Raw genomic sequence first — 23,695 nt, 5'->3', positions numbered from 1 at the left:
AGGTTGTGTTTATAAAAACTAGGACAAAACATGCATCAAAGGATGGGATTGAACTTGCCGTCTTCGAATCCTTCCGGGAGGTCCTGATCGAAGCACTGTCCTTCGGGTTCGAGGTCGCGGAACTGGTCCTCGTTCGACTGCTCGCAGTACTGCTCGTCGACGGGTTCTCCCTCGTTCACACCGTGATCTACGACGTATACAAACAAGCACACAATCAAGAAAAAGAAATAAAAGCTTTATCATTGAGCTCGATTCAGAAACAATTAAGATATGGAGATAGGAGTAATATTTTAGGGCGGTTTACTAATGGCATGGCCAAAACTATGTTAGGGATAGCATGGTAAAGTTTCAGATCGATCGGGAGTTGTTTGGCACATGAAATGATAGGTTATATAACAGTTTAGGGATTAAATAAGGAGTCAGGGACCTGTTTGTAATCATTTCTAAGAGTGGAAGGGCTTGATTGTAAATTCTAGAAGTATTTGGGGCATACTGAAAAGGTGTAGGGGTTTATTTATAATTAGTTCTATATAGTGGAAGGGTCTTTCTTTAAATGGGAAGAACATGGGGGTTTCTTTTGCAAAAGATTAAAAGGGTGGAAGGGTTCTTAGATGAAAGAAAGAAAGGCCAGGGGCCTTTGGGCAAAACTGCCCTGCCTTCCCCTTCCTCCCGATCGAAACAGGGGAGGGGAGAACAGGGGCGCCGGCGGCGTCGATCCCGGCGCTCCGGGCCACGGCAGCGGCTGGGGTGAGGGGAAAAGAGGGAGGGGGCTATTGGGATTCGATTCCCGATCCTACCTCGGGCTGGGACGGCGCGAGGAGGTGGGGCGACGAGGGCCGGCGGCGGTGGGCGGAAGTGGCTGCGGCGGCGGTGCTGCAAGGCCGAGGTGGGGGCGCGCGGGGCTGAGTGGGTTTGTGGAGGAGCGGAGGCGAGGCAGGGGTCCCTTTATAGCCACGGGAAGGCGGTGGAGCGGTGCGGGGCTGGTGGTGGCGGCCGGCGAGCGGTGCGGCTAGCCTTTAATGGCGTTCGGCCGCGTTCGCGTGTTGCTGAGCGGCGTGTGAGCGGCGAGGCGGCGAGTACAGGGAGCTGGCAACGACGGAGTGGGGTTCGGCGTGCAGGGCGGCGCTATTGTTAGGCGGCGGGCGGCGCGGCGAGCGCACGTGGGAGTAGTGCGTGGGCGGGCCCGGGAGCAGCCGGCGTCGGGGCGGCCACGCGGTGCGCGTGCGCACCCGCGCGTCGAGGCGGCGCGCGGCACGGCAGCTCAGCGAGGCGGGGCGTGCGGCGTGCCGAGCGCGGCGAGCGCGTGCGTGCGCAGCGGCGGCTTGTGCGGCGAGGGCAGAGGTGGCAGCGGCGGTGTTGTGTGTGTGAGCGGGCCGCGCGTGGGCAGGCCGGGCGGGACGCGCGTGCAGGAGTAGGGATCGTGGCCGGGCGGAGCAGGAGGCGGCCGGGGTCGTGCGCGCGGGGAGGAGGGGCGGTGCGCCGAGCGGAGCGGCGCGTGCGAAGCGAGGGAGGGGGCTGGGCCGACCGCGCGCAGAGGAGAAGGGAGGGAGAGAGGAGGAAGGAGAGATGAAAAGAAAAGAAGAAAAAAAAGAGAAAAGAAAAAGGTAAAAGAAAAAGAAAAATGAGAAAAGAGAAAAGGTGGGGGGGAGAGAGAGAGCGAGCGCGTCGGCGCCGATCGCGGCGGGCGGTCGCACGTGGCGACAAGCCGCCGAGCGGCGCGGGACGGGATGGCGACGAGAGAAGAAAAAGGAAGGGGTACGGTCGGCGGAAAAATAGAACGACGATGGAAATTGGATGTCAGGACAGCGGAAAATTCAGGGAGGGGATTAGGGTTTAGGATTAAATGAGCTCAACGATGAAATAATTTTGGAAATAAATAATTTAGCGCATGATTTAATTTTAACGGATTTTCGGGATGTCACACCATATTTGACATTAATTGATTCTTGCCGGCGCATAATTTTTAAATAGAGTAAAATGATTTGTTCAAGCTAAACAGGCTGCACTAGTCGAGTGGTTTTTTCCCTACCCCTGACCCCTGTAGTGAAGGAAAGCAACAGAACTCAAATTATTCGGGCCACCCGCGACCCGCCCGCCGCGACTCTGGCGCAGGGTTTTTTTACCGACTGATAGAATGAAACCGGCGCCGTCCGGTCGGTTTGACCAGGAATCGAAAAAAACGGTCAAATTCAAATTCCAAATCAAAAACGATAATTCAACCGGTTTCCACCGGTTAGCCGACCGGTTAGGCCGGTAAACTGATCCGATTTGAGTGGAAACCGGGGAGTTGGGAAAAAAACGACGGAAAACCCACTTTAGTTCACAATTTGAATGTTTGTATAACATCCCTTCAACTCTCTTTTGTACTACTTTTACATTAATACAATGTATAATATATTTTACATTGTATTTGTATACTTTTGTATGCACGCTTTTTTTGTTTAACTTCAAATGCCTGCAAAGTATACTAAATGAACGAATATTTAAAAAAATTTAACATCATTAGATTCGTCGCAACTTGAAATATTTTTAGATTTTTTTTATTTTTTTTGAATTTAAATTTAAATTTTGAATTTGTTCAACCGGCTAGTACCGGAACCGGTCCGGACCGGTTACACCGATAATCGTGGTTTCCGGACGAGTTCCGGTTGGGATAAAAAACCCTGCTCTGGCGTCGCTCCGACTTGCCGTTGGAGCCTTGTACACGAAGCCCCGCTCGTCTTCCCAATCCCAATATGGCCGGCCTGACGTGACAGGCCCCAACTGTACGGCTGTACGTTCGCTGGTAGCGACGCGTCACGCCTTGTTCCAAATATCTCTCTCGCATCGGCCGCTACCCATGTTACGAGTAACAGCAACAAAACAATGAAACAAGTAAGATCAATTATAGTGGAGACATATGATTTTACGTGGAAAATCCCCCCAATGCGAAGTGGAAAAACCACGAGCGCCAGCCAGCAATACTTCTCACTATTATCAAAAATTTGAGTTACAATACCGTATGGCGACTTACAAGAGAGTAATAGAGTAAATTCTAATCGAATGTACATGTACTAAATCATGGGGGCGGAGCCCCCAGCGTCCTTGGGGTGCGGCCTGATGGGCCGACCGACTTCTGCCTTCGCTACGGCAGAAGTCGGCCAGTCCAATATAAATTTGGAACATATCCAACAACCCAGGCCGATTGTTCCCATGAATCCCATGTGTCCGTAACTGCGATGGATGCCCGGAACAAGGAGCAAGAATGGGTACGGTTCCATGTAAGGAGCGAACGAGTGGCCAGGGCCACATGCGAGCAGCTCAATGATGGAGGTGAGGCGATGACGGAGGCCCGCCGCGGCAATGATTAGGCTCCGCCGGTGAGCGAAAACGCCCGGCTGGTGTTGGTCCAGCACGGCCGCATCAATCGCAATCGTGCTCCGGTACGCCGCGCTGACGTGTCTCGGCGCTCGTATGTTGTTTGCACATGCGCCCAACCAATATCTTGGCTTGCTGTACCAGATCTTAGTCCTTGTCGACACGATCGACAGTGCAGTATCAACCTGCCAACCAGAGACACGCCATGCGCAGTGCACCTGCATCTGTGTGGTACAAACAGCAGCCTGCTTCTTTCTTGCCCATCTTCTTGCTTGTTCCATGGAAACAGAGCAAAACAAATCTATCACTGACAGATTCTGCTTCCAACAGGATAAGCAGGCACATTTCGATCACAACGTTTTTTTTTTAAAAAAAGGTATTTCGATCACAATGCATGGAATGTGATTCCCAACGGGTGTGAGCCCGGTTACTTAAAGGATTGGTTTGCGTTTAAAGGTGGCCCAAAACTGAGATTAACAACGAGTGAAACCCCTGTCGTGTCAGACTCTGCATGATCGATGCTTGCTCAATCAGAGGAGCAGAGTCAAATGGAGATTGATAGGAAGCATCATCAATCATCATAGATTCCAATCATGGCCGAGACCACAGCTGCTTAGGCAGTTGACGCTTGGCGCCAACTCGACCGTGCGGTAAGAATGAATGAGGCAGAAGGTTTGACTTGTTGGAGTGAAAGAAAAGATGATTACTGAGTGCTGTTGATTGCACGGGAAGATATGCTCAAATGGAACCAGAGAAACCATGCCGGGCAAGGGAAAGAGTACGACTACATGATTGGTTTCTGACAATGAAATTTTCAAGAAAAAAAAACACTCTCGCAAAAAAAAAAAACACTAGCTCCGTTCACTATGTGTGTTCATGGCCTCGAGAGAATGCAAATATTATCAAAAGGGAAAAGTCTGTTTTTCAACCCTGAACTATCACGATAGTCCGATTTTGGCCCTTGAACTACGAAACCAGACATCCTACACCTCCAACTAACGAAACCGTTTGAAAAGCAACCCTGACTCAGCCAAAGGCGGTTTTGCTACAGTAAAATTTCCGAATTTTTAGAATTTCACACCTCTCTCAATTAAATAATAAAGAAAGCATAGTTAATATTGTCTAAAAATTATGATATTTTTTGGGAGGTAGATCAAAAGACAAGGAATCTATTTTGGCTAGATGTGCTACAATAGACATAAAGAAATTTGAATTATAAAATTTTAAAAATAGGTAGAATTCAAAATTCCTTGAATTTTTAGGTCAGCTAAACCTATGATAAAAATGCATTAAAAATATGATAATTCATAATTTTTTATTTAGTTTAGTTAGGTACTTTTTATTGGCCCAAGTTCTATAGAAAATTCATAAATTAAAATTTGAGGAATCAAATTTGATTCAAATTTGAGCATTGCGAAGGAATTCAAAAACGTTCATAAAAACTTGGGCCAATAAAAAAACCTTATTAAACTAAATAAAAAATTATGAATTATCATATTTTTATTTCATTTTTATCAAAGGTTTAGCTAACCCAAAAATTCAAGAAATTTTAAATTCTACCCATTTTTAAAATTTTATAATTTAAATTTCATTATGTTTAATGTATCACATCTAGCCAAAATAAATTCCTTGTCTTTTTATCTACCTCCCAAAAAAATATCATGATTTTTAGACAATATTAACTATGCTTTCTTTCTTATTTAATTGAGAGGTGTGAAATTCCAGAAATTCGAAAATGTTACTGTAGCAAAACCGCCCTCAAAACAGCTTGCTACAGTGCTCGAGGGGGTGATTCGGACGGTTTTGCCAGTTCGAGGGCCTATGTTACCCGGTTTCGTAGTATGAGGTTGAAAAACAGACTTCTTGACTAGTTTGAGGTTGTAAAATAGACTTATCCCTTATCAAAATATTTGGCCATCGAGGATATGAAGAGTGTAGCTATAATATTGAAATGTTCTCACTCCATACAGACTCTTAATTAAATGTTTTGAGAGACTGTTCTGTCATGCTATGCTAGTTAAAAGGGCAACAGATGGTTACTTCACATGGGTTTGTCTTAACCCGGCCATATTTACTTGGTTAGTGAGTATGACATGCTACAGACAAATGCAGTGAAACATAGAGAATAATAGTAACACGATGATCTGGCATCTCTGGCTAACAGCGCAAAAATGCACGATAGTAACTTTGTCTAACCTGCGTAGCATATACAGCGACAAAATAAAAAAAACTCGACCCGTGGGGCATGATGGCCCCCGGTCATTGTGCTTAAGAAGACGATCTTCTTATGCAAACTGAGAAAACTTTCGAACTCGCGCTTCACCCTTACAAAGCGACGCTAAGACCCAATGAGATTGGGCCGTGCCATGTCCTGTGCTTTGGCGTGGGATAAGCGAGATTTTTTTCTTCCGCGAACCAGGAGTCGAACTCTCGACCTGGTGGTTTCCCTTTTCAATTTGCAGAAAAAAGAAGAGCGAATAGCGCCGGAGAAAATACAGAAAACACACTTCACATCTTCAGCAAAACGATTGGGTACCCTACTCTATGTGGCTAACAGCTTCCACTTTCAATGTCTTCAAACTTTGCTGAGCGTTGTTCTTCTACCGAACTTCTTCAGGAAGCTAATTCTTCTGGGTTTAATTTTGCAGATAAATGAAAAAAATAGCAATTAGTGCCTGAAAAATCCAGCAAAGCACACTCCAAATCTTGAGCAAAACGATTCCAGCAGCGACTTGACAAGACGTTAAGATACACCAAAATCCGGGACAGATCGTGGCTGGAACCTGGAAGGCTGGAACATTCACTCTGGATCTTTCACGATCACGAGAGAGATCAGAGACGCCAAAAGGAAGACAACAAAATCTCCCCCAGGCCCCACACGCCAGCCACCCACACCTGAATACTACTACTACGCTATTGTGCATAGCATAGCCTGTATATTCTCCAACCATCTCCGGAGATCCCCATCCTTCGTCACCAAAATCCCACGGCTGGGCGGCTGGCTGGCTGGAGCACGCGAGAGAGGGGAAGATATTTTCTGTCCAGAAGCATGAAGTGCTCCGTCAGTCCGTCCGGCCTCCGGCAATGGCGGTCGGCTTTTACCCGAGCAGGGGTAGAAACGTCTCCGTTTTTACCATTTCCGGCGCGCCAGGTGTCACCTGCGCACGAACTCCTGGCGCCACTGGCCCGGCTATATAAAGCTCCCGCCCGGCGCCCTCCCTCTTCCCCCCAATCCTGATTGCGAGGGCAGCTAATTACTAGTGCTAAGCTCGCTAGCGTAATTAGCCACGACTGGTAGCTTTGTTTGTCGCCGCGCTAATTAGTGATCAGCGTGTGACAGAGGAGGTAATAGTAATTCCGGTGGCGGTTCTCTGATCTCGGCGGAGAGAGAGAGATGACGGTGACGCCGAAGATCACGGCGGGGGATGGGCGGCTGGTGGCGCACGGGCGGACCATCCTGACCGGCGTGCCGGAGAACATCGTGCTGACGCACGCCTCCGGGGCGGGGCTCGTCGACGGCGCCTTCGTCGGCGCCACGGCCGGCGAGGCCAAGAGCATGCACGTCTTCACCTTCGGCACCCTCAGGTGAGCAGAGCAGCACCCGCCAGATGCTTTGAACTTTGGTACACAACTAGTGGTTGTTTGAGATTTGGATCAGTCAGTTCACGAAATTAGGACTTGTGAAATGTTTTAGAGTAGAGTACACTGTACTTGATGATTGGCAAGAGCACCAATTTTCTGCTTCTTGGGGACCCTGACGACCAGAGTCGCCACTTGTCTGGAAGGTTCAGGACACTTGGGGGAGCTCCATGTCTTCTTTCCATTACCTCCTCACCTTCTTGGCCATTTCTTTTCTTGCTGTTGTTCATCTTCATCTAGAGCAAATTCCAAATTCTCCATGCAGCACTGCTGCCACTGTTATTTTATTTTAATATTTTTTTTATTAACTGGTGAACCAACCATGTGTGCATGCGCTTCTGGTGTAGGGACCTGCGGTTCATGTGCTGCTTCCGGTTCAAGCTGTGGTGGATGACCCAGCGCATGGGCACCTCCGGCCGCGACGTCCCGCTGGAGACGCAGTTCATGCTCCTGGAGAGCCGGCCGGGCGCCGGCGCCGGCGGCGACGACGACAGCGGCGAGCCGGTGTACCTGGTGATGCTGCCGCTGCTGGAGGGCCAGTTCCGCGCCGCGCTGCAGGGCAACGGCCGCGACGAGCTGGAGATCACCCTCGAGAGCGGTAAGCATCTATGATCTATCCGGCGTCCGGCCATGCCAAAGCCAAGCCGTCGTCGTCCTCTTTTCTTTCCCCGCCGTGTTCCACGTGACCGCGTACCCTCAGATCATTACTGACCGGTGGTGCTCGCTCGCCGGCGCCGGCGATATTTTGCTTCGTGGCCGAGCAGGGGACAAGGAGGTTCAGACGGCGCAGGGGGCCTACATGGTGTACGTGCACGCCGGGACCAACCCCTTCGACACCATCACTCAGGCTGTCAAGTGCGTTTTGTACTTTTTCCTCACTCGATCTCATGTCCCACGAATTACTGCAGTAAAAGCTTGTAGCAGAAATGCTCGGTTCTGAAACTAACCGTGTGCCCAGGCACGGTCGCGAAAAAAAAAAAAACTAACCGTGTGTTGTTGTGTGAACTGTGAAATAAATGGACAGGGTTGTGGAGAGGCACCTGCAGACGTTCCACCACAGGGACAAGAAAAAGGTTGGTTGCTTGGTTGGGGGTTCCATTCCCACCCCTTTTTCAGATTTGGCTTGGGTCCCTCATGTGACCCGCTCGCTAGGAATAGTAGGATAGGATAGTGGCTGCCTTGGCGTTCTTGGCTGGCTCTCCGTTGCGTGGCGAGCCGGACGGTGTCGCTTTGCGGGGAACTGACTCTGATGGCGCGTTGTGGTGGTGGCGCAGCTGCCGTCCTTCGTGGACTGGTTCGGGTGGTGCACATGGGACGCCTTCTACACCGACGTCACCGCCGAGGGCGTCAAGCAGGGCCTGCAGAGGTACTAGTAAACATTTTACTTGTAGGAGTACTACTATTTTGATAGACTAGTGTTGACAATTTCACTCACGTCACGTTCTGAAACTTTTTCGATGGCTGGTGCAGCTTGGCGGAGGGCGGCACGCCGCCGCGGTTCCTGATCATCGACGACGGGTGGCAGCAGATCGGCAGCGAGAACAAGGAGGAGGCCAATGCCGTCGTGCAGGAAGGCGCGCAGTACGCCGTCGTCGCATATCACCAATAATTTTCTCTGGGAAATCAGCATTCATTTTTCTCATCGATCAACACCGGTGATCGATGGGACAAGTGAACCAAGCTCAACTAGTTGTTGATCAATGTCGATCGCATGCAGGTTCGCCAGCAGGCTGACGGGGATCAAGGAGAACGCCAAGTTCCAGAACAAGAAGGAGGAGGCAGAGCAGCAGCAGAGCCAGCAGCAGGCCGAGCAGGGCCCCGGGCTGAAGCTTCTGGTGGAGGAGGCGAAGCGCGAGCACGGCGTCAAGTACGTGTACGTGTGGCACGCCATGGCGGGGTACTGGGGCGGCGTGAAGCCGGCGGCGGAGGGGATGGAGCACTACGAGAGCGCGCTGGCGTTCCCCGTGCAGTCGCCGGGGGTGATGGGCAACCAGCCGGACATCGTCATGGACTCGCTCTCCGTGCTGGGGCTGGGCCTGGTGCACCCGCGCAAGGCCCTCCGCTTCTACGACGAGCTCCACTCGTACCTGGCCTCCTGCGGCGTGGACGGCGTCAAGGTGGACGTGCAGAACATCATCGAGACCCTGGGCGCCGGGCACGGCGGCCGCGTGTCGCTCACCCGCGCCTACCACCACGCGCTCGAGGCCTCCGTGGCGCGCAACTTCCCCGACAACGGCTGCATCTCCTGCATGTGCCACAACACCGACATGCTCTACAGCGCCCGCCAGACCGCCGTCGTGCGCGCCTCCGACGACTTCTACCCGCGCGACCCGGCCTCGCACACCATCCACATCTCCTCCGTCGCCTACAACACGCTCTTCCTCGGCGAGTTCATGCAGCCCGACTGGGACATGTTCCATGTATGTTCCGTTACTACCTGCAATGTCCTTGGATCCTTCATGTTTGTTACCTGCAACTGCAGTGGCTGACTGGTCGGAATGCGTGTGCCTGCTGCAGAGCCTGCACCCGGCGGCGGAGTACCACGGCGCGGCGCGGGCGATCGGCGGCTGCCCTATCTACGTCAGGTGAGCCTCAGCCACCGCTCGCGCTCTCTCGATCTGAATCAATATTGATCTGAACACGCGCGGTCGGTGTCGCGGCGGCGTCCGTCGAAGCCAGCCGGCAAAAGTGAGTGATCCCTTGGGTTGCCCTGGGTCCATGGCATGTCAGCGCCGGCGCGGGCGGGGCTTGTCGTGCTGATCCCTCCGGCCCCGCGCGCCATGATTGGCCGTCGCCGTCAGCACGTCGCCGGCGGCCTTGCCTGGCACAGATGCTGCTCTGGGTAGCAATCTGGCACGGCTCGCGCGCACTGCGCCGCGACCAGTCAACTCAACAGCGCGCCCGCGTGGTCTCCAGTGACAAGTCACTTGCGGTTACTGACGCTCTGCTCTCACGTCTCTGTCTCGCCAGCGACAAGCCGGGCAACCACAACTTCGAGCTGCTCAAGAAGCTCGTGCTCCCCGACGGCTCCGTGCTCCGCGCGCAGCTCCCCGGCCGCCCCACCCGCGACTGCCTCTTCGCCGACCCGGCGCGCGACGGCACCAGGTAATTGAAGAGATCATCATCACAGACCCATTCGCTTTTCCTTTCCAGAATCAGAACCAGCAGAGCACCTGATCTGATCTGACCCGTTGGATGGCGCGCGCAGCCTGCTCAAGATCTGGAACGTGAACAAGTGCACGGGCGTGGTGGGCGTGTTCAACTGCCAGGGCGCCGGCTGGTGCCGCGTCACCAAGAAGACCCGCGTCCACGACGCCGCGCCGGGGACGATCACCGGGTCCGTCCGCGCCGAGGACGTCGACGCCATCGCCGACCTCGCCGGCCCGGGCTGGGGCGGCGAGGCCGTCGTGTACGCCTACCGGTCGGGGGAGCTCATCCGGCTGCCCAGGGGCGCCACGCTGCCGGTGACGCTCAGGGTCCTCGAGTTCGAGCTGTTCCACGTCGCCCCCGTCAAGGAGGTGGCGCCGGGCGTGTCGTTCGCGCCCATCGGGCTGCTCGGCATGTTCAACGCCGGCGGCGCGGTGGAGCAGTGCGAGGCCGCGGACGGCGCGGCCGCCGCCGTGCGGCTCAGGGTCCGCGGCTGCGGCCGGTTCGGCGCCTACTGCTCGCGGAGGCCGGCGCGGTGCACGCTGGACGCGGCGGAGGCGGAGTTCACCTACGACGCAGACACGGGACTCGTCGCGCTCGACATCCCCGTGCCGGAGCAGGAGTTGTACAGATGGAACCTGGAGATCCAGGTCTAGGAGGCTCTTCGATCCGACCTTCTCAGGAGGCTCTTCGATCTTCTCCGTCGACGTGTCCGTGATGGTGCTCGCCTCATTCTTCGGTGGACTTGACCATTTTACGCGTGTGTGGTCGGTGTGCGCCATGGAGAGGTGCGTGTGTGCACGAAATGAAGCCGTCCGCCATTGATGCGTCCTCTCTCTCTCCCTAGAAGAATAAACTAGCGCTGCTCTGTATACTGCACTACTTCTGTTGCCTATGCAATAAACGACCACTCCATGTATGCAATGTGACGAACATGTCTCGAGTTCCACGCTAGTACATTTTAGACGATCGAGCAAACTGAAACCAGAGCCAGATCGAAAAATACAAAATTTAGGTATCTTGAATTATTGTGCTGCAATGCAAACTTCAAATGTGCAAGCAATTCAATGGTGATAAAGGGTGACGTTGTATTCTACGATGGCGTCGCCATTGTTGGTGTCCAAGTAATGCGTCCGGAGCAAGGCGTAGCCCCGGGCCATCCGGAACTTGCCGCGGCCGCCGACGATGGCGAGCTCCCTCCCGACCGGGTGCTTGACGACGGTGTTGCGCGAGTAGACGACGAAGGCGCTGCCGTTGAAGGGGCCCTCGGTGAGCTCGAAGTCCATGCCGAGGACGAGCGACAGCTGGGCCCTCCCGGACGCGATGTACAGGCCCTGCGCGTTCCCGACCACCTTGGACTCCCGCTGGGGGCCCTCGGTGAGCACGTCGTCGGTGGCGTAGAGGGAGCCGAAGGGCACCGGGTCGTCGGGCTTGGGCGTGCGGCTGCCGCCGCGGGCGACGAGGACGGCGCTCGGGTCCTTCCCGCTCAGGGTGTCGTGGAGGAAGAAGTGCAGGTGTGTGGTCTTGGTGGTGTCGGCGGTTGATTGAAGGGAGACGGCGGCGCCGAGCAGGATGGCGAGGAGGAGCAGCGATGGGGCCCTCATGGCGTTTTTCTTTTGGATCTTGGGATGTAGAATTTACAACTGAATTTGGTACAGTGAGCGCTTTGCATTTTATAGCACAAGATTTGCGTACATTTATGCTTTTTTTTTGTGGAAGGAATATGGGCATAATTACACTCCCAACATGCACGGGAAATCTTTTGCATCCAGCTAACAATTTGTCCATTTCTATAGATGGTTGAAGAAATTTGAATTTCTGTATGTGAAAAGATACGAAAGATTTGAATATGGATGGACTGTAGTATATCAAGAGAGCAGTTTTTGGCAAGAGAACCAACTGGTCATAATTACCATTAATTACCAGCCACAGATGAGACAAATATTTGCTGCATTAAAGATATTCCAACCGTAGCCTACGCACCTGGCTGATTGCAAATAGACGAACATTAAAATAAGTCACAATTTATTATCCAGCTTGTTTCAAATCATCTGCAGATTCTACAGTATAATCTTTTAGAAAAGCATATCTATTAGGGCAAATGACATTCTTATGCTCTACAAGTACCAGGGTAAAATATAACCAGTTCACCAAACAACCACGCAGTTAGCTCCGCTCTTTCCAGCTTACTGCCTGCCTTCCACACTGCGTCCTACAGTCCTTTTCCCCATCAAACCAGCAAAATACCTGGTACCTGCAAATAGAAGAATTATTGCTTATCAGGATGCTTTTACAATCAACAAATATATATCCAAATCCTTGGAACAATACTGGAGCCTGAATACCATGCTTCATTCAACAATATAAACAAGCCATTATATGGCACACTTCTGGAATAAAAATATTGAACTTAGATGAATCTGTTGCTATATAAAATGTTCCTAAGGATACCAAGTGCTGTAAAAGCCAGCATGAAAGGATATTATAGCTTCTAAACACTACAATTTTCCTTGTCCTATTGCAAGCTTCATTCATAGGCCATCATCCTGTTTCCATAATTCCCCTTGCGCCTGTAATTTCTATCATCTGCTAGACTGCTGGAAATCAGGTGAGGTCAGAGAAATAGTTAGATTTACAGGAATTTAGGACTGTTGCAGAAAAAATAATTCAGTCTTCAATAGTTCAATTTTCTTATATTGATAAACTGAATCTGGTGCAAGGATTCTGGTGATGATATCAGCAGTGGCTTGGCATGATGGCTCAGGCGATTCAATAAAAGTTTACATATTGTGTACAGTAACACAATGAGAATGCACGTGGCAAGTGCCATCTATTTATCTAAAGAAAATTAAAAGAAATCACAGTATCTTCTCTCCAGATAAGGTCTACATATACAATGGACTGACTACATTCAGAGCAATGAGGTCATCCAATCAATCCCTTTGTATACAGAACGTGTGCTGTTGTATGCCATCAGCCTGACGGAACATGAAAAGTGAATTTCCTAGCCATCAACCAAAGTACTTCAATCAAAACTTCAAAGTTGGCAGTGTTGTAAATGTTTAACAATCAAAACTAGAAACTGACACTGACCAAATCAAAAACCACATCATTATTCCTCATCACAAACCTTTCATCTTTCATATGAGCTCCTGTTCTTTGATGCTGGTCAATCTAGCATTTTCTCGGTCACGCTTGAACACAGTGTACAATGGGGTGTAAAACATGAGACACAGAGCAAAAGGGACAATCATCATAGTCAATAGACCTCTCGAAAGTGCATAAGCTCCATCCACCGATCCATGCGCTAGATCAATAGTCTTTGCATTGTAGCCATAAATCTTTTCTGTGACGATGCCAACAGCAGGTGCAGCCAATGAGCCAAATGAGCCTTCAAATGCGCGATCAAAGGCGTAGATCATTGTGCGGTGCTTGGGAGGGACAACCTCCGCAAACATGGGGTTGTTTGCACAAGTTGCACACCAGCTTATGGTAATGCCCATTAAGAAGAGCGTGACAGCATAGGCCAACCAGTAATCAACAGACTGGGGAATGACTGTAAGGAGGATCCATGAAAAAGGGATGCCCATGAAGGCGCTGAACTGAGCACACATGATTCGAGCAGAATCTGGATAGTATCTTGATAGGCGATCAGCTATTACGCCACCTAGAAATGATCCACTGGCACACCCAATAGCAAAAAAGCTGTTTAGTGCTGCTGAGCTGCTGTTGTCGAAACCTAGGAGGTTAAAGAGTGTAAATCTTCAGTTACAGAAAGGGTCACTTATCAGTTCAAGTATTGAAAAAAGTCCATTGCTTTTGTACCAATGAGTTCAAACCACATGGTGAAGAAAACTACAGCAGCCCATGGTAAAGAGCCAACAATGCCTTGCAATACAATGATTTGAAACGTCCGCACTTTCATTACTGATCTCGCTGCCATCCATGAATCCTTCCAGATGGAATGCGGAGGAAGGATACCATTGCTAACCAAATGTGACCTGCCATTTCCACAACATCATATTGTTATGCTAATATGGAAATATACAGTTCTAGTGGTGTGCAGGGTTTTGCATGGAATAACCCAATAGCATACAGGATCAAATGGTAAGATGATCAGCTATGAAGGAAAAACAACCTTTGATAAATTTTCAAATCAGATGGAAATTTTCCAGTGTACCTGCATCTATGCAGTAATGCTACTTATGCCTTTTTAATACAACTTGGCGTCATTCATCTTTTAAAATATGAATAGGCAAGTAGATAGTTTTTTCCCTAAAATTGGAAGAAAACTATACCTCTCATTGTCCTCATCACTGCCATAATGGCTTGGAGACGTTTTTCTAGGATCAACTGCATAAAGGTATACAAGAAGTCCAATTACAAAGCTCACAAATGCAACCGATAGAAATGCAAGCCGCCATCCTGGCAAACCATAATAATCTCCTCCAGCCACGATTGTTGCCAAAACACTGCCTCCTATACCACCTACTGAACCAATAAGTGCTAGCAAACCAAATCCTGCTCCACGTGTGCCATCTTTGTAACTATCAGCTATAAAGGATTGAAGCGCCGGTATTACAATGGCAAGTCCAAAACCATTTACAGCTCTCCAGAATGCAACCTGCCCAAAATACTGGCTGACACCAACAGCTCCTGTTGATAAAGCCCAGAAGGCAGTCCCTAGCGCAAGAACTGCAGGGCGGTCATAGTGAAGAGCAAGGACACCTGCCACGGGAGATGCTATGGACTTCAGAAAGTTCATCATAAATGTAAGGTACCCCAGATCAGTAGGACCAGCATTGAAAGCGGCACTGACTTCCTTGTAAACAGCTGGGAGGAGATTCTCATCAGCTCGTTCCAATATAGAGGCTAAGTTGATGAGGATAAGAGAAATGGAGAAACCAAACATCTTCTTTGACCTGAAACAAGGAGAAATTGTTAGAGCATGATTATGAAAAAAAAAGGGGAGGGTACGTGCCCTTCTAGATTTCAGAATGGCACATGAAGCTCCTAGAATCTTGTCGATATTTTTTGTGATGAAACAGATTTTTTTATGCATTTTTATGCACTGAAATACAAGAACAAAGATACCACTAAAAAATTATGGTGAATAACTACAGTGTGGCGCAAAGTTTTTCAGTTGAAAAATTGTGAAAACAATAGAACATCTCTAATGATATATTAGTCATATTCTAACTTAGAACCCATGAAGCTGAAACTTGGGTACTCTCTCAAGCCACAGGAAAGGCAAAGCTTTGGGCAGAAACCCCATTTAAGTTTCACATATGAATTTCGATTTGCCATTATGGTATATATAGACCAGTCTAAAAAAAGTTTTATAGTTTTGTAATGTATGTTTTAGTGTAGAACTCAAAGATGGTCAAAATTATTTCTTGGGGGATGTGGCCATGTCCAAATTGTCACTTTTGTTACTGGAGGGAGTAATTAACAAGCAAATAGCCAGTCTTGCTGTGATATGAGATTCACCTTCAAACATCCAAAAGGAACACATGCCAATGGAATGATCAGAATATTCCTACTCCATGCATCAACCTCAGGCTTGGAAAATGCTTCTAGAAAACAGATGGTGTCCTCAGAGGTGCTCCAACATCGACATAATTTTCATTTGGTGGGGACTGTAAGCACTACACCTTGTTGCTCAATAGGTATAGAGGCAACATCCGATGGGATCTACCCTGAGGTCAGTACTACTCCATGGCTGATTTCAACGGCCTTCTGAATCAATGCAACGTTCAGAATCCAGAATCTGAACATCACAGTGGAGTTCCAGCAACAACATCTCAATACTATTGTAAAAACCCTCAGCACCACCATTAAAGCAAATTAAAAAGACGACCCCCCACCCACCCACCCCAAAAAATTGTTTTGATCTTCAAAATGCAAGTGCAATGGCAAGAATATTCCCTGGATGTAGGACAGCCAAAGACTGTTGATAAGGAATCCTCCGATCCACTCGAGCCTAAAGGGTGGCAGGATAATCAGACTCCATATCACCAAGAGCCAGCTCTTACGATTAGAGAACGCCAAACACTAGATTAACCCATCTTTTGACCTAGGATTAACACGACGAACTCAACGGCCCTACAAACATTAGATTCGGATCCCAAGCAAACGACGCAACGCAGCAAGAACAGCTATTCGTCTAGCAAGAACAGCTGGGCCGGGAACGGGGAACCCATATGAGACGAACGAATCGCCCAGAACGCCTGAAGAAACAACCCCTCTCTTTGTAGGAGAAAGAATCGGCAGCTCACCTCATGCTGGAGCAGGAAAAGTGCCAGCGTCGAGGAGCAGGAGCACTAGATCCCCAATAACCGCTGCTGTGCGGTTACGGACTCGCCGTCAGCGTTGCCCGGATCTTGGGAGCCTTTTCTTCTCCCCGGATGTGTCGCTGGTCCAGTGGCGGGGTTGGAGGGGAGGAAGCAACGACCAACGACGAGGAGCGGGACCGGAAATCCGAGGAAATGCACGAGCGCCCATGTGTTGACTCGTGATTACTCCTTGTCCTTGCTTGATCTGGGCCGGTGATTCTGGCATGGTTTCCCTTCGTGGCAGGGTGAAAATCATTCGGCTAGTATTAGTATGATCTTATCCAAATGATGCCTGGGTTCTTATTCTTATCCCCTGATCTGCATGTAATCAATTCATCAAAATACCAAGCCATTACTGTATGCCCCAAATGATAATAGGTCTAAACAAAAATACCACTAGATGTTTATTGTCAACTCTGCAGGACACGTCGTCTCCCAAAGGAAGGGGAGAAAACCAAATAAATACCTCAATTCAACAATATTTATCTGATAATCCTCCGATAAAAACAAGTTTGCCCCCATTTTTTCAACTGTTAATATTGTGGCACCTGGTGTACGAGAAACAGGAAACACTACGAAAATTTGGAATACAAGGAATTTAGCAGGAATTTTTTTTGAAAAAGATTTAGCAGGAATTTCACACGACATAATTTTTTAGTTATTGCACAAGGGGACAACCACGGTCCGAATTCCCAAACTGGAAGAGGGATGAAAACGTTTGGTCACCCGTAGCTGCTGGTAGATCTTTGGTCCAAGATAAACTGGCCCACGCAAGATACCACCATGTCAGCCCATCCACCAGGTCAGCAGAGCGGCATCCGACTCATCACTCTCCAAAAGGAATATTTTTGTCTGGTCATCGAGATTCTCTTCTCTATATTCAGTTTCTCCGCACCCATCCATTCTCTATATCACTCTCTATACCAACTACCATGTGGTGGGACCCATACGTCAGCATTTTACTTTTTTCCTCTCTCCACCCTCCTTCCTCCCTCCTCTACGCTCGCCCTTCGCAGCCGCTGCGCTCGCCCTTCACAGTTGCTAGCGCCGGCCTGCTCCGCTCGGCAAGGGCGCATCCCACCAGCGGCGCACTGGCCCTTGCTGACGCCGCGGTCCGCCGAACTCGAGTGCAGCTCGGAGCGCGCACCCGTGAGCAGGCGAGTGGGCACGAGGACCTAGCTGCGGCGGCGTGGCGCTGGCAGCCATCCCGGCGGAGGCGCACGGCCTTGTCGGCGTGCGGCCACCCGCGTCGTGTCCCAGCGCCTGGTGCTGCCCGTGTGGGGCAAGCGGCAGCTTTTGTGCAGCATGCGGCCGGGATCTGGTTGGTTTTTGTTGTTTAATCATTTTGATGATTTTGTGTTGGTATCCAATGGAAAGAAGCTAGGAATTAATGTCTCCGATTTTCTTTGCTCGTGAATTACAGAAGAGGAGCCAAGCGGGTGGGGTATCGGTCGCAGCATGCTCCTTGCTCATTTGGTTGTTGTAGTTTAAATTGCTTAGATAGTTAGATTGGTTCCGAGAACTTGCACACCTCCAATTAACTGGCCAAGCAGCAGACAACTTAACTTTATCGTCATGGACGACTACACCAGCTCGTTGCGAAGGTATTGGCTGGAGGAGAAGGAGGAGGAAGACGATGATATGGATTTCTTGTTTGATGAAGATGAAGCGGAGGCCATGACATACAACCATCTGCTGCAAGCAGAGAGCTCTCGCAGGCGCCGTCGATCCGATGCGCCACCAAAGGTCATTCGGCAGAGAGACCTTCCTTCTGGTCACAGGAGGATTAAAGCTGACTACTTCGTTGCAGATCCTGTTTACAATGATAAGCAGTTTCGTCGAAGGTAAACTTGAGCATATTTCGGACACCGATGGCTCTATGTATGCAGTAGCTCATATGAGAAGTGGTCTTGCAGGTTTCGGATGTGTAGGCATTTATTCAAACACATCAAAGAGGCAGTCAAAAATTATGATAACTACTTCAGAAAAAGGTGTGATGCCACTGGCAAGGTTGGACTATCGGCTCTTCAGAAGTGTGTCGCGTCTATGCGCATTCTCGCTTACGGTGTGCCGGCAGATGCCGTTGACGAGCACGTGCGTATTGGTGAGTCCACTGCGCGAGAAGCTTTGCAGCATTTCTGTCGGGCTGTTATTCAAGTTTTTGGCAAGCACTATCTCCGGGCACCCAACTCTATCGATGTAGCAAGGCTTCTTGAAGAAGGACAGAATCGTGGGTTCCCGGGGATGCTAGGGAGCATTGACTGCATGCACTGGGAGTGGAGGAACTGCCCCACAGCGTGGAAGGGTCAGTTCACGGGCCGAGGGAAACATCCGACTATGATCTTAGAGGCGGTTGCATCGCATGATCTATGGATTTGGCATGCATACTTTGGGATGCCTGGGAGTAACAATGACATTAACGTTCTTCATAGATCCCCTATATTCTCCTCTTACCTGAGGGGTCGTTCTGCCCCTATGGAATTTGTAGTCAATGGGACGAACTATAACATGGGATATTACCTAGCCGATGGCTCTGCGTTTTCAGCCGGAGGATACACTTGTTGCCCACTGCCACCTGGCTGTCCCATTGCGACATAGGGTGGAACCAGCTGTCTACCTTGGGGGAACCAGGATGGAGGAGCTTGGTACACGTACATGTACGGGTTGCAGGCACCCGGGTAGGGAGGAATATTGCCACCAGGAAAACCTCACTGTGACCCATCATTGGATTGGTTAGGGTCCATCCTGAAATCACAGTCGAAAGACATATATCAGTGATCATTTAAACTCAATCTTGCATATTCTGGTTAAGTTTCCTTTGTGTTGGACCTGCAACTAAATTGCTTACACTATTCTGAACAACTATAACATAAGACTAAACATTTGGGTTGACAGTAAACAAGTTTAGTTCAGCGTCCTCAATAATTTGATATTGCAATGGAAGTACTACATCATACTGAACTAAATTGCATCCATCTTCAGTTAGTTTCAAACAGCAACTGGTGATTGAAATTGCATTGCTTTCTACTCACTGCAGATAGTATCTTAAAAGCAAATGCTAAACAATATGTACAAGTAACAAATTGCATTGCTTTATACTCAAATGCTGATAGTGCATATTGGCCAACGCAGGGCTACAAAGGGAGATACCTGAGTTTTCTAGGACGCCAGCTCGAGCGCCCGGTGAGCTCTCCTCGGATGTGGCCACCCGAACTGGTGAACTCCACTGCCGCCGCTTCCGCCCACGGCGCGACACGCTCCCCTTCCCCAGGATGGCCTTGCGGCGCCGGACGCCCGCGCGTGCGGGCTACGACGGGAGGGCTCCGAGTTGGGGCTCCGGGAGGCGGCCCACCCCCGCGCGGATCCGGTCTTCCCTGGACCGGATCCGGCGCGGACGCCGGTGGATCCGCCGAGGCAGGCCGCGATTTCCCGGCGGCGGCGCACTTCCTCAACCCACGACCGGCACCGGTGCAAGGACAGGGCGGCGGCGGCGATTCACTTCACATCTGGAGCCCGTGGCCTCCTCTTCCTCGACCTCGAGCCCGCGGCGCTCCTCTTCCTCGACCTCGAGCCCGTGGCGGCAGCGCCTTGCGCTTGCGGAAGTCGCGGGGCCAGGCCGTCGAAGGTGGACGAGGGGGTGGGGGTGGGGGTGGGGGGGGGCAGGAAGGGCCGCGCGTGGGCGAGGGGGTTAGGAGGGGGGGCTCGGACGGTTGGGGACGACGGACGCGAGGAGGAGATATAGAGTCACTGGACGTGCGCTGGAAGTACAGAGCGGATGATGAAACTGAATTTTACCTTGCGGGATAAAGAACCCCGCTGCGGACTTTTTTTCTGTAAAATCACACTGCAAATCAGGTAGGTTTCGTTTAGAGAGCCCAGGGCGGGCAGCCTCAGCGCCGGGGCACCGTGAACCCGGAACTCCCACTGACGACCGGGCCCCGCCGCCCGACCAATCCCCCGCGGGCACCCGTGTTCTACCCGCTCGCCGGACGCGCCACCTACACGGACACCTGGACCCCTCGCCGCGCCCCGATCTACGTGTCGTCCCTCTGGCCTGCCCCCGGCAACCAAACGCCGCGCCGCCACCTCCCCCCGGCCTGCCCGAAGCGACCAGACCTCCCCCCGCCTGCCTGACCCGCGCGCCGCTCCTCCTCTCTGCTGCTGCAGCGCACCTCGGCCGCGGGCCGCCTAGCCTTCGTGCTGGTCCTCTCCTGAGTCCTGACTCCTGCTGCGTGTACTCGTCGTGCCCGCCGCCGACTCTGCTCACCTCCCAACCTGCCTGTCCACCCACGGTGCAGCTGCAGATCGATCCCTCTGTCGCAGGCACTCACCTCAGCTCACAGCACTAATAAACTAGTAGTACAGGACAAGTCAGGACGCGGCGCGCGCGGCGCGTGGCCGGCCATGGCGTCATCCGCCTCCACGACGTCGGGCGACGACGAGCGCCCGAGCGCACCGCCCCGCGACCCGCCCGCCGGGGCGGCGCCGCCGCAGGCGCACGCGGAGTGGGTCGCGTCGATGCAGGCCTACTACGCCGCTGGCGGGCAGCCTTACGCCTGGCACGCCGCGCAGGTACGGACGGCGGCGATGCCTCCTTTTCTTGTTTGCTTGTTCGTTCGCGTGGCGCGTGTGTTGGGATGGCGCGGTTCGGGATTGATTAGGGTTTTATCCATGCTGCGCGGGATGCAGCAGCACATGTTGGCGGCGGCGGCGGCGGCGGCGGGCGCGCCGTACGGGACACCCATGCCATTCCACGTGTCGTTCCACCCCGCATACTACGCGCACGCGGCCATGGCCACGGTGAACCCTCTCTTCAAATGCCAGTCGGTTCTAGTGCTACTACTAGAATGTGAGATTGCTTCCTGGGTTTGGTTCTGTGCAGAGTGTTCCCTACACAGCTGGCGAGGCCCTTGCGGTGGCGGAAGGGAAGAGCAAGAGGAAGAGCTCTGGTGCTCCCTCTGTCGGTAGTGCTTCTGGAAGGTACCATTTCAGTTTGTGCTCCGTCGTTGCGTAATGTATTTTTTGGTTGATGATCTGAGATGTTGCATTTGGTTTGTTGAGTTGATCGTGAAACCATTCTTGTGGCGCGTGCAGCAGTAACGGCGGCAGCGAGGAGGCATCAGAGAAAAGAGATGCTAGTGCCGGGCACAAGGTGCCGTGTTGGTCATTACCTAAATGTCATAGCTGTAGTGTAGCGGTATTGGGACCATGTTGGTTGATTGTGATTTCACAATTTTTGTCTAGCTATTACCTTCTGCAAAGAGGAGAAAGTCCACCGGTGCAAATGGGCAAGGTTGGCTCACATGATTCGTAACGCCTACTTCTGCAAAGATTCAATGCAGTTGCTTCCTGTTTTTGGTGGGTATGTGCCTGACGGTTGGTACCTTTCAGGAGAGCCATCTCAGGCTGCAATAATGCAAGATGTTGCAGCTGAGGCCCGAAGTGCAGCAAAGAGGCCAGGGAAGCTCTCAGTTTCGACAACTGAAATGGCAGCAATTTCCAATGCAAGACCGAACTTGAACATTGGAATAGATCTTTGGAGTAATTCTCCGGTTAAAGCAGAGACCTCTGGACCGATTCAGATAAATGCAGCAGCACCTTCCCATGATGTCCCTTTGTCACATATGGTAAGTTTTTTTTTTTTGAAGTCACATATAGTAAGTATGGGAAACATACTACGGCAATTTGCATGAACAACAAGTATTTTGCATCTCTAATAAACATAGAGCATGGCATCTTTCCATCTTCCTCATGTGCTTTCTTTTAGCAGGATGAACGAGAACTGAAGAGGGAGAGAAGAAAGCAATCTAACAGAGAGTCAGCAAGGAGATCAAGACTACGCAAGCAGGTACTGTCATAGTGTCCTCAATTAGAATGTTGGAATGAGAATGGAGACGATTGTATTCTAATGGTCTCTTACACTTTATTTTCTGGTGATGCTTTGATCATAAATGGTGCTACCAGCAATACGGAAAATACTGATTCTCAACATTGTTAAGCATGTACAAAGGTCTACTAATCCTTATGGAAAAATGCTTTAGTTATGTCTAATTAGCACACTGTTACAATGTCGTAACATAACCTGAAAATGGTGTGGCTGGCCTAGGAAGGACCTCAACTAATCTCTTATCCACCATATCACCATGTGGTTATGCGAATACATGAATATGTATGAAGAGTCTTGGGCGAGGTGGATAAAATCATACAATTTGAATTTGCAGATACTTTGCAGTTCTCTTGAATAATATTGTAATCTACCTGATGTACTAATTTGGGAAGTTAAGTGTGCTCTTGACCCGCCCTGACCCTCGACAATTATTTTTTTTGTCGGAGCGAATAAAATCTGAACTTCAGCAAACATCTAATATGTGTAGGCTGTCACACCAATGAGATTTTCTTGGACAAACAAACAAAACATTTTTTTAATAATTGAACTCAGCTTTGTACAACTTCTTTAGTAAAAATGTGCACTTGATTTCACATCTTTGTTATACTGTCCAGCAAGAATGTGAGGAGCTAGCCCAGAAGGTAACTGACCTTACTGCCATTAATGGCACACTAAGATCAGAACTCGACCAGCTTAAGAAGGCCTGTGAAGACATGGAAGCAGAGAATTCACAACTAATGGTGAGCAACTAGCCCTCTTTAGGTAGGTTATCATTGTAAATACTTCAGATTCTCATTTTTTATTTGTGCAGGGTGAAATGGAACAGGCCGAGGCGCCTAGTGTTGTAACAACTTTGAGCATGCATATAGACACAGCAAAGGTGCATCATGGGAAGAGTGATCAACATCGTGATAAAAACAACAATGATAGCAAGGGATAGTTTTGAGTAGCAACCATGTAGGTGTTGGCTCTAGATAAGGCTAAAAGATGAGATGAGGTGCTTAATATTAACTGCAGCATTATCATCAGTTTTTTCTTCCGTTATTACAGCTACAGCCATATTTACCCCTTTCCAGAGCTACTGGCAAGCGTTCTGATACGGACAGGGTCTATGGCTTGTATATAGCTGTCATGTATCAGGTCAAAATGTGAGTAAACTGCCTTGCATCAGCGAATCAGCTGTGGCTGCCTACTACGACGAATACTGTAAAACGATTCAAAGAAACTGTAATGAAGCGATAACATAGATCCAATGATGCTGACTGCATATTAAGGAGAAGCCCTATGCTATATCATAGAGTTGCCGAATGCACAAGTTGAATTCTGAATT

At 50.3% G+C, this 23,695-nt stretch overlaps 5 protein-coding genes across 12 annotated transcripts; 3 read left to right on the top strand and 2 right to left on the bottom strand.

Annotated features, from left to right (window-relative positions):
- Positions 1-6,582: 6,582 nt before the first annotated feature.
- Positions 6,583-11,100, top strand: LOC120649358 (probable galactinol--sucrose galactosyltransferase 2). The gene is made up of 10 exons (XM_039926139.1): positions 6,583-6,942; positions 7,344-7,594; positions 7,761-7,851; positions 8,021-8,069; positions 8,271-8,362; positions 8,467-8,577; positions 8,714-9,416; positions 9,514-9,581; positions 9,967-10,101; positions 10,205-11,100. The coding sequence occupies exons 1-10, from the start codon at positions 6,752-6,754 to the stop codon at positions 10,797-10,799; spliced, it is 2,286 nt and encodes a 761-aa protein (XP_039782073.1). The 5' UTR covers positions 6,583-6,751; the 3' UTR covers positions 10,800-11,100.
- Positions 11,052-12,035, bottom strand: LOC120649361 (dirigent protein 4-like). The gene has a single exon (XM_039926145.1). It carries the CDS (start codon positions 11,745-11,747, stop codon positions 11,208-11,210), a length of 540 nt encoding a protein of 179 aa, XP_039782079.1. The 5' UTR covers positions 11,748-12,035; the 3' UTR covers positions 11,052-11,207.
- Positions 12,036-12,151: 116 nt separating this feature from the next.
- Positions 12,152-16,831, bottom strand: LOC120649359. 5 transcript variants are annotated; one of them, XM_039926142.1, is made up of 5 exons: positions 16,422-16,831; positions 14,442-15,065; positions 13,969-14,144; positions 13,274-13,882; positions 12,152-12,740 (listed from the first exon to the last, which is right to left on the bottom strand). In XM_039926142.1, exons 1-4 carry the CDS (start codon positions 16,424-16,426, stop codon positions 13,284-13,286), a joined length of 1,404 nt encoding a protein of 467 aa, XP_039782076.1. In that variant the 5' UTR covers positions 16,427-16,831; the 3' UTR covers positions 12,152-12,740; positions 13,274-13,283. The 5 variants fall into 5 exon arrangements, with proteins under 5 accessions (XP_039782076.1, XP_039782078.1, XP_039782077.1 ...); XM_039926144.1 differs by having other exon boundaries at positions 12,152-12,397; XM_039926143.1 differs by having other exon boundaries at positions 12,152-12,397; positions 13,281-13,882.
- Positions 16,832-17,898: 1,067 nt separating this feature from the next.
- Positions 17,899-19,076, top strand: LOC120648959. Its single transcript, XM_039925581.1, has 2 exons — positions 17,899-18,322; positions 18,395-19,076. Exons 1-2 carry the CDS (start codon positions 18,054-18,056, stop codon positions 19,074-19,076), a joined length of 951 nt encoding a protein of 316 aa, XP_039781515.1. The 5' UTR covers positions 17,899-18,053.
- A 1,477-nt stretch (positions 19,077-20,553) lies between these two features.
- Positions 20,554-23,618, top strand: LOC120649357 (DNA-binding protein EMBP-1-like). 4 transcript variants are annotated; one of them, XM_039926137.1, is made up of 9 exons: positions 20,554-21,050; positions 21,168-21,278; positions 21,361-21,458; positions 21,576-21,630; positions 21,723-21,771; positions 21,870-22,105; positions 22,246-22,326; positions 22,980-23,105; positions 23,177-23,618. In XM_039926137.1, exons 1-9 carry the CDS (start codon positions 20,883-20,885, stop codon positions 23,303-23,305), a joined length of 1,053 nt encoding a protein of 350 aa, XP_039782071.1. In that variant the 5' UTR covers positions 20,554-20,882; the 3' UTR covers positions 23,306-23,618. The 4 variants fall into 4 exon arrangements, with proteins under 4 accessions (XP_039782071.1, XP_039782070.1, XP_039782068.1 ...); XM_039926136.1 differs by having other exon boundaries at positions 21,573-21,630; positions 22,249-22,326; XM_039926134.1 differs by having other exon boundaries at positions 21,573-21,630.
- Positions 23,619-23,695: the final 77 nt, after the last annotated feature.

This window comes from Panicum virgatum, chromosome 9K (assembly GCF_016808335.1).
Source record: "Panicum virgatum strain AP13 chromosome 9K, P.virgatum_v5, whole genome shotgun sequence".
Lineage (NCBI taxonomy): Eukaryota > Viridiplantae > Streptophyta > Magnoliopsida > Poales > Poaceae > Panicum > Panicum virgatum.
Note: the sequence above shows the minus strand (reverse complement) of the source record. Positions and strands in the feature narration are given on the sequence as shown.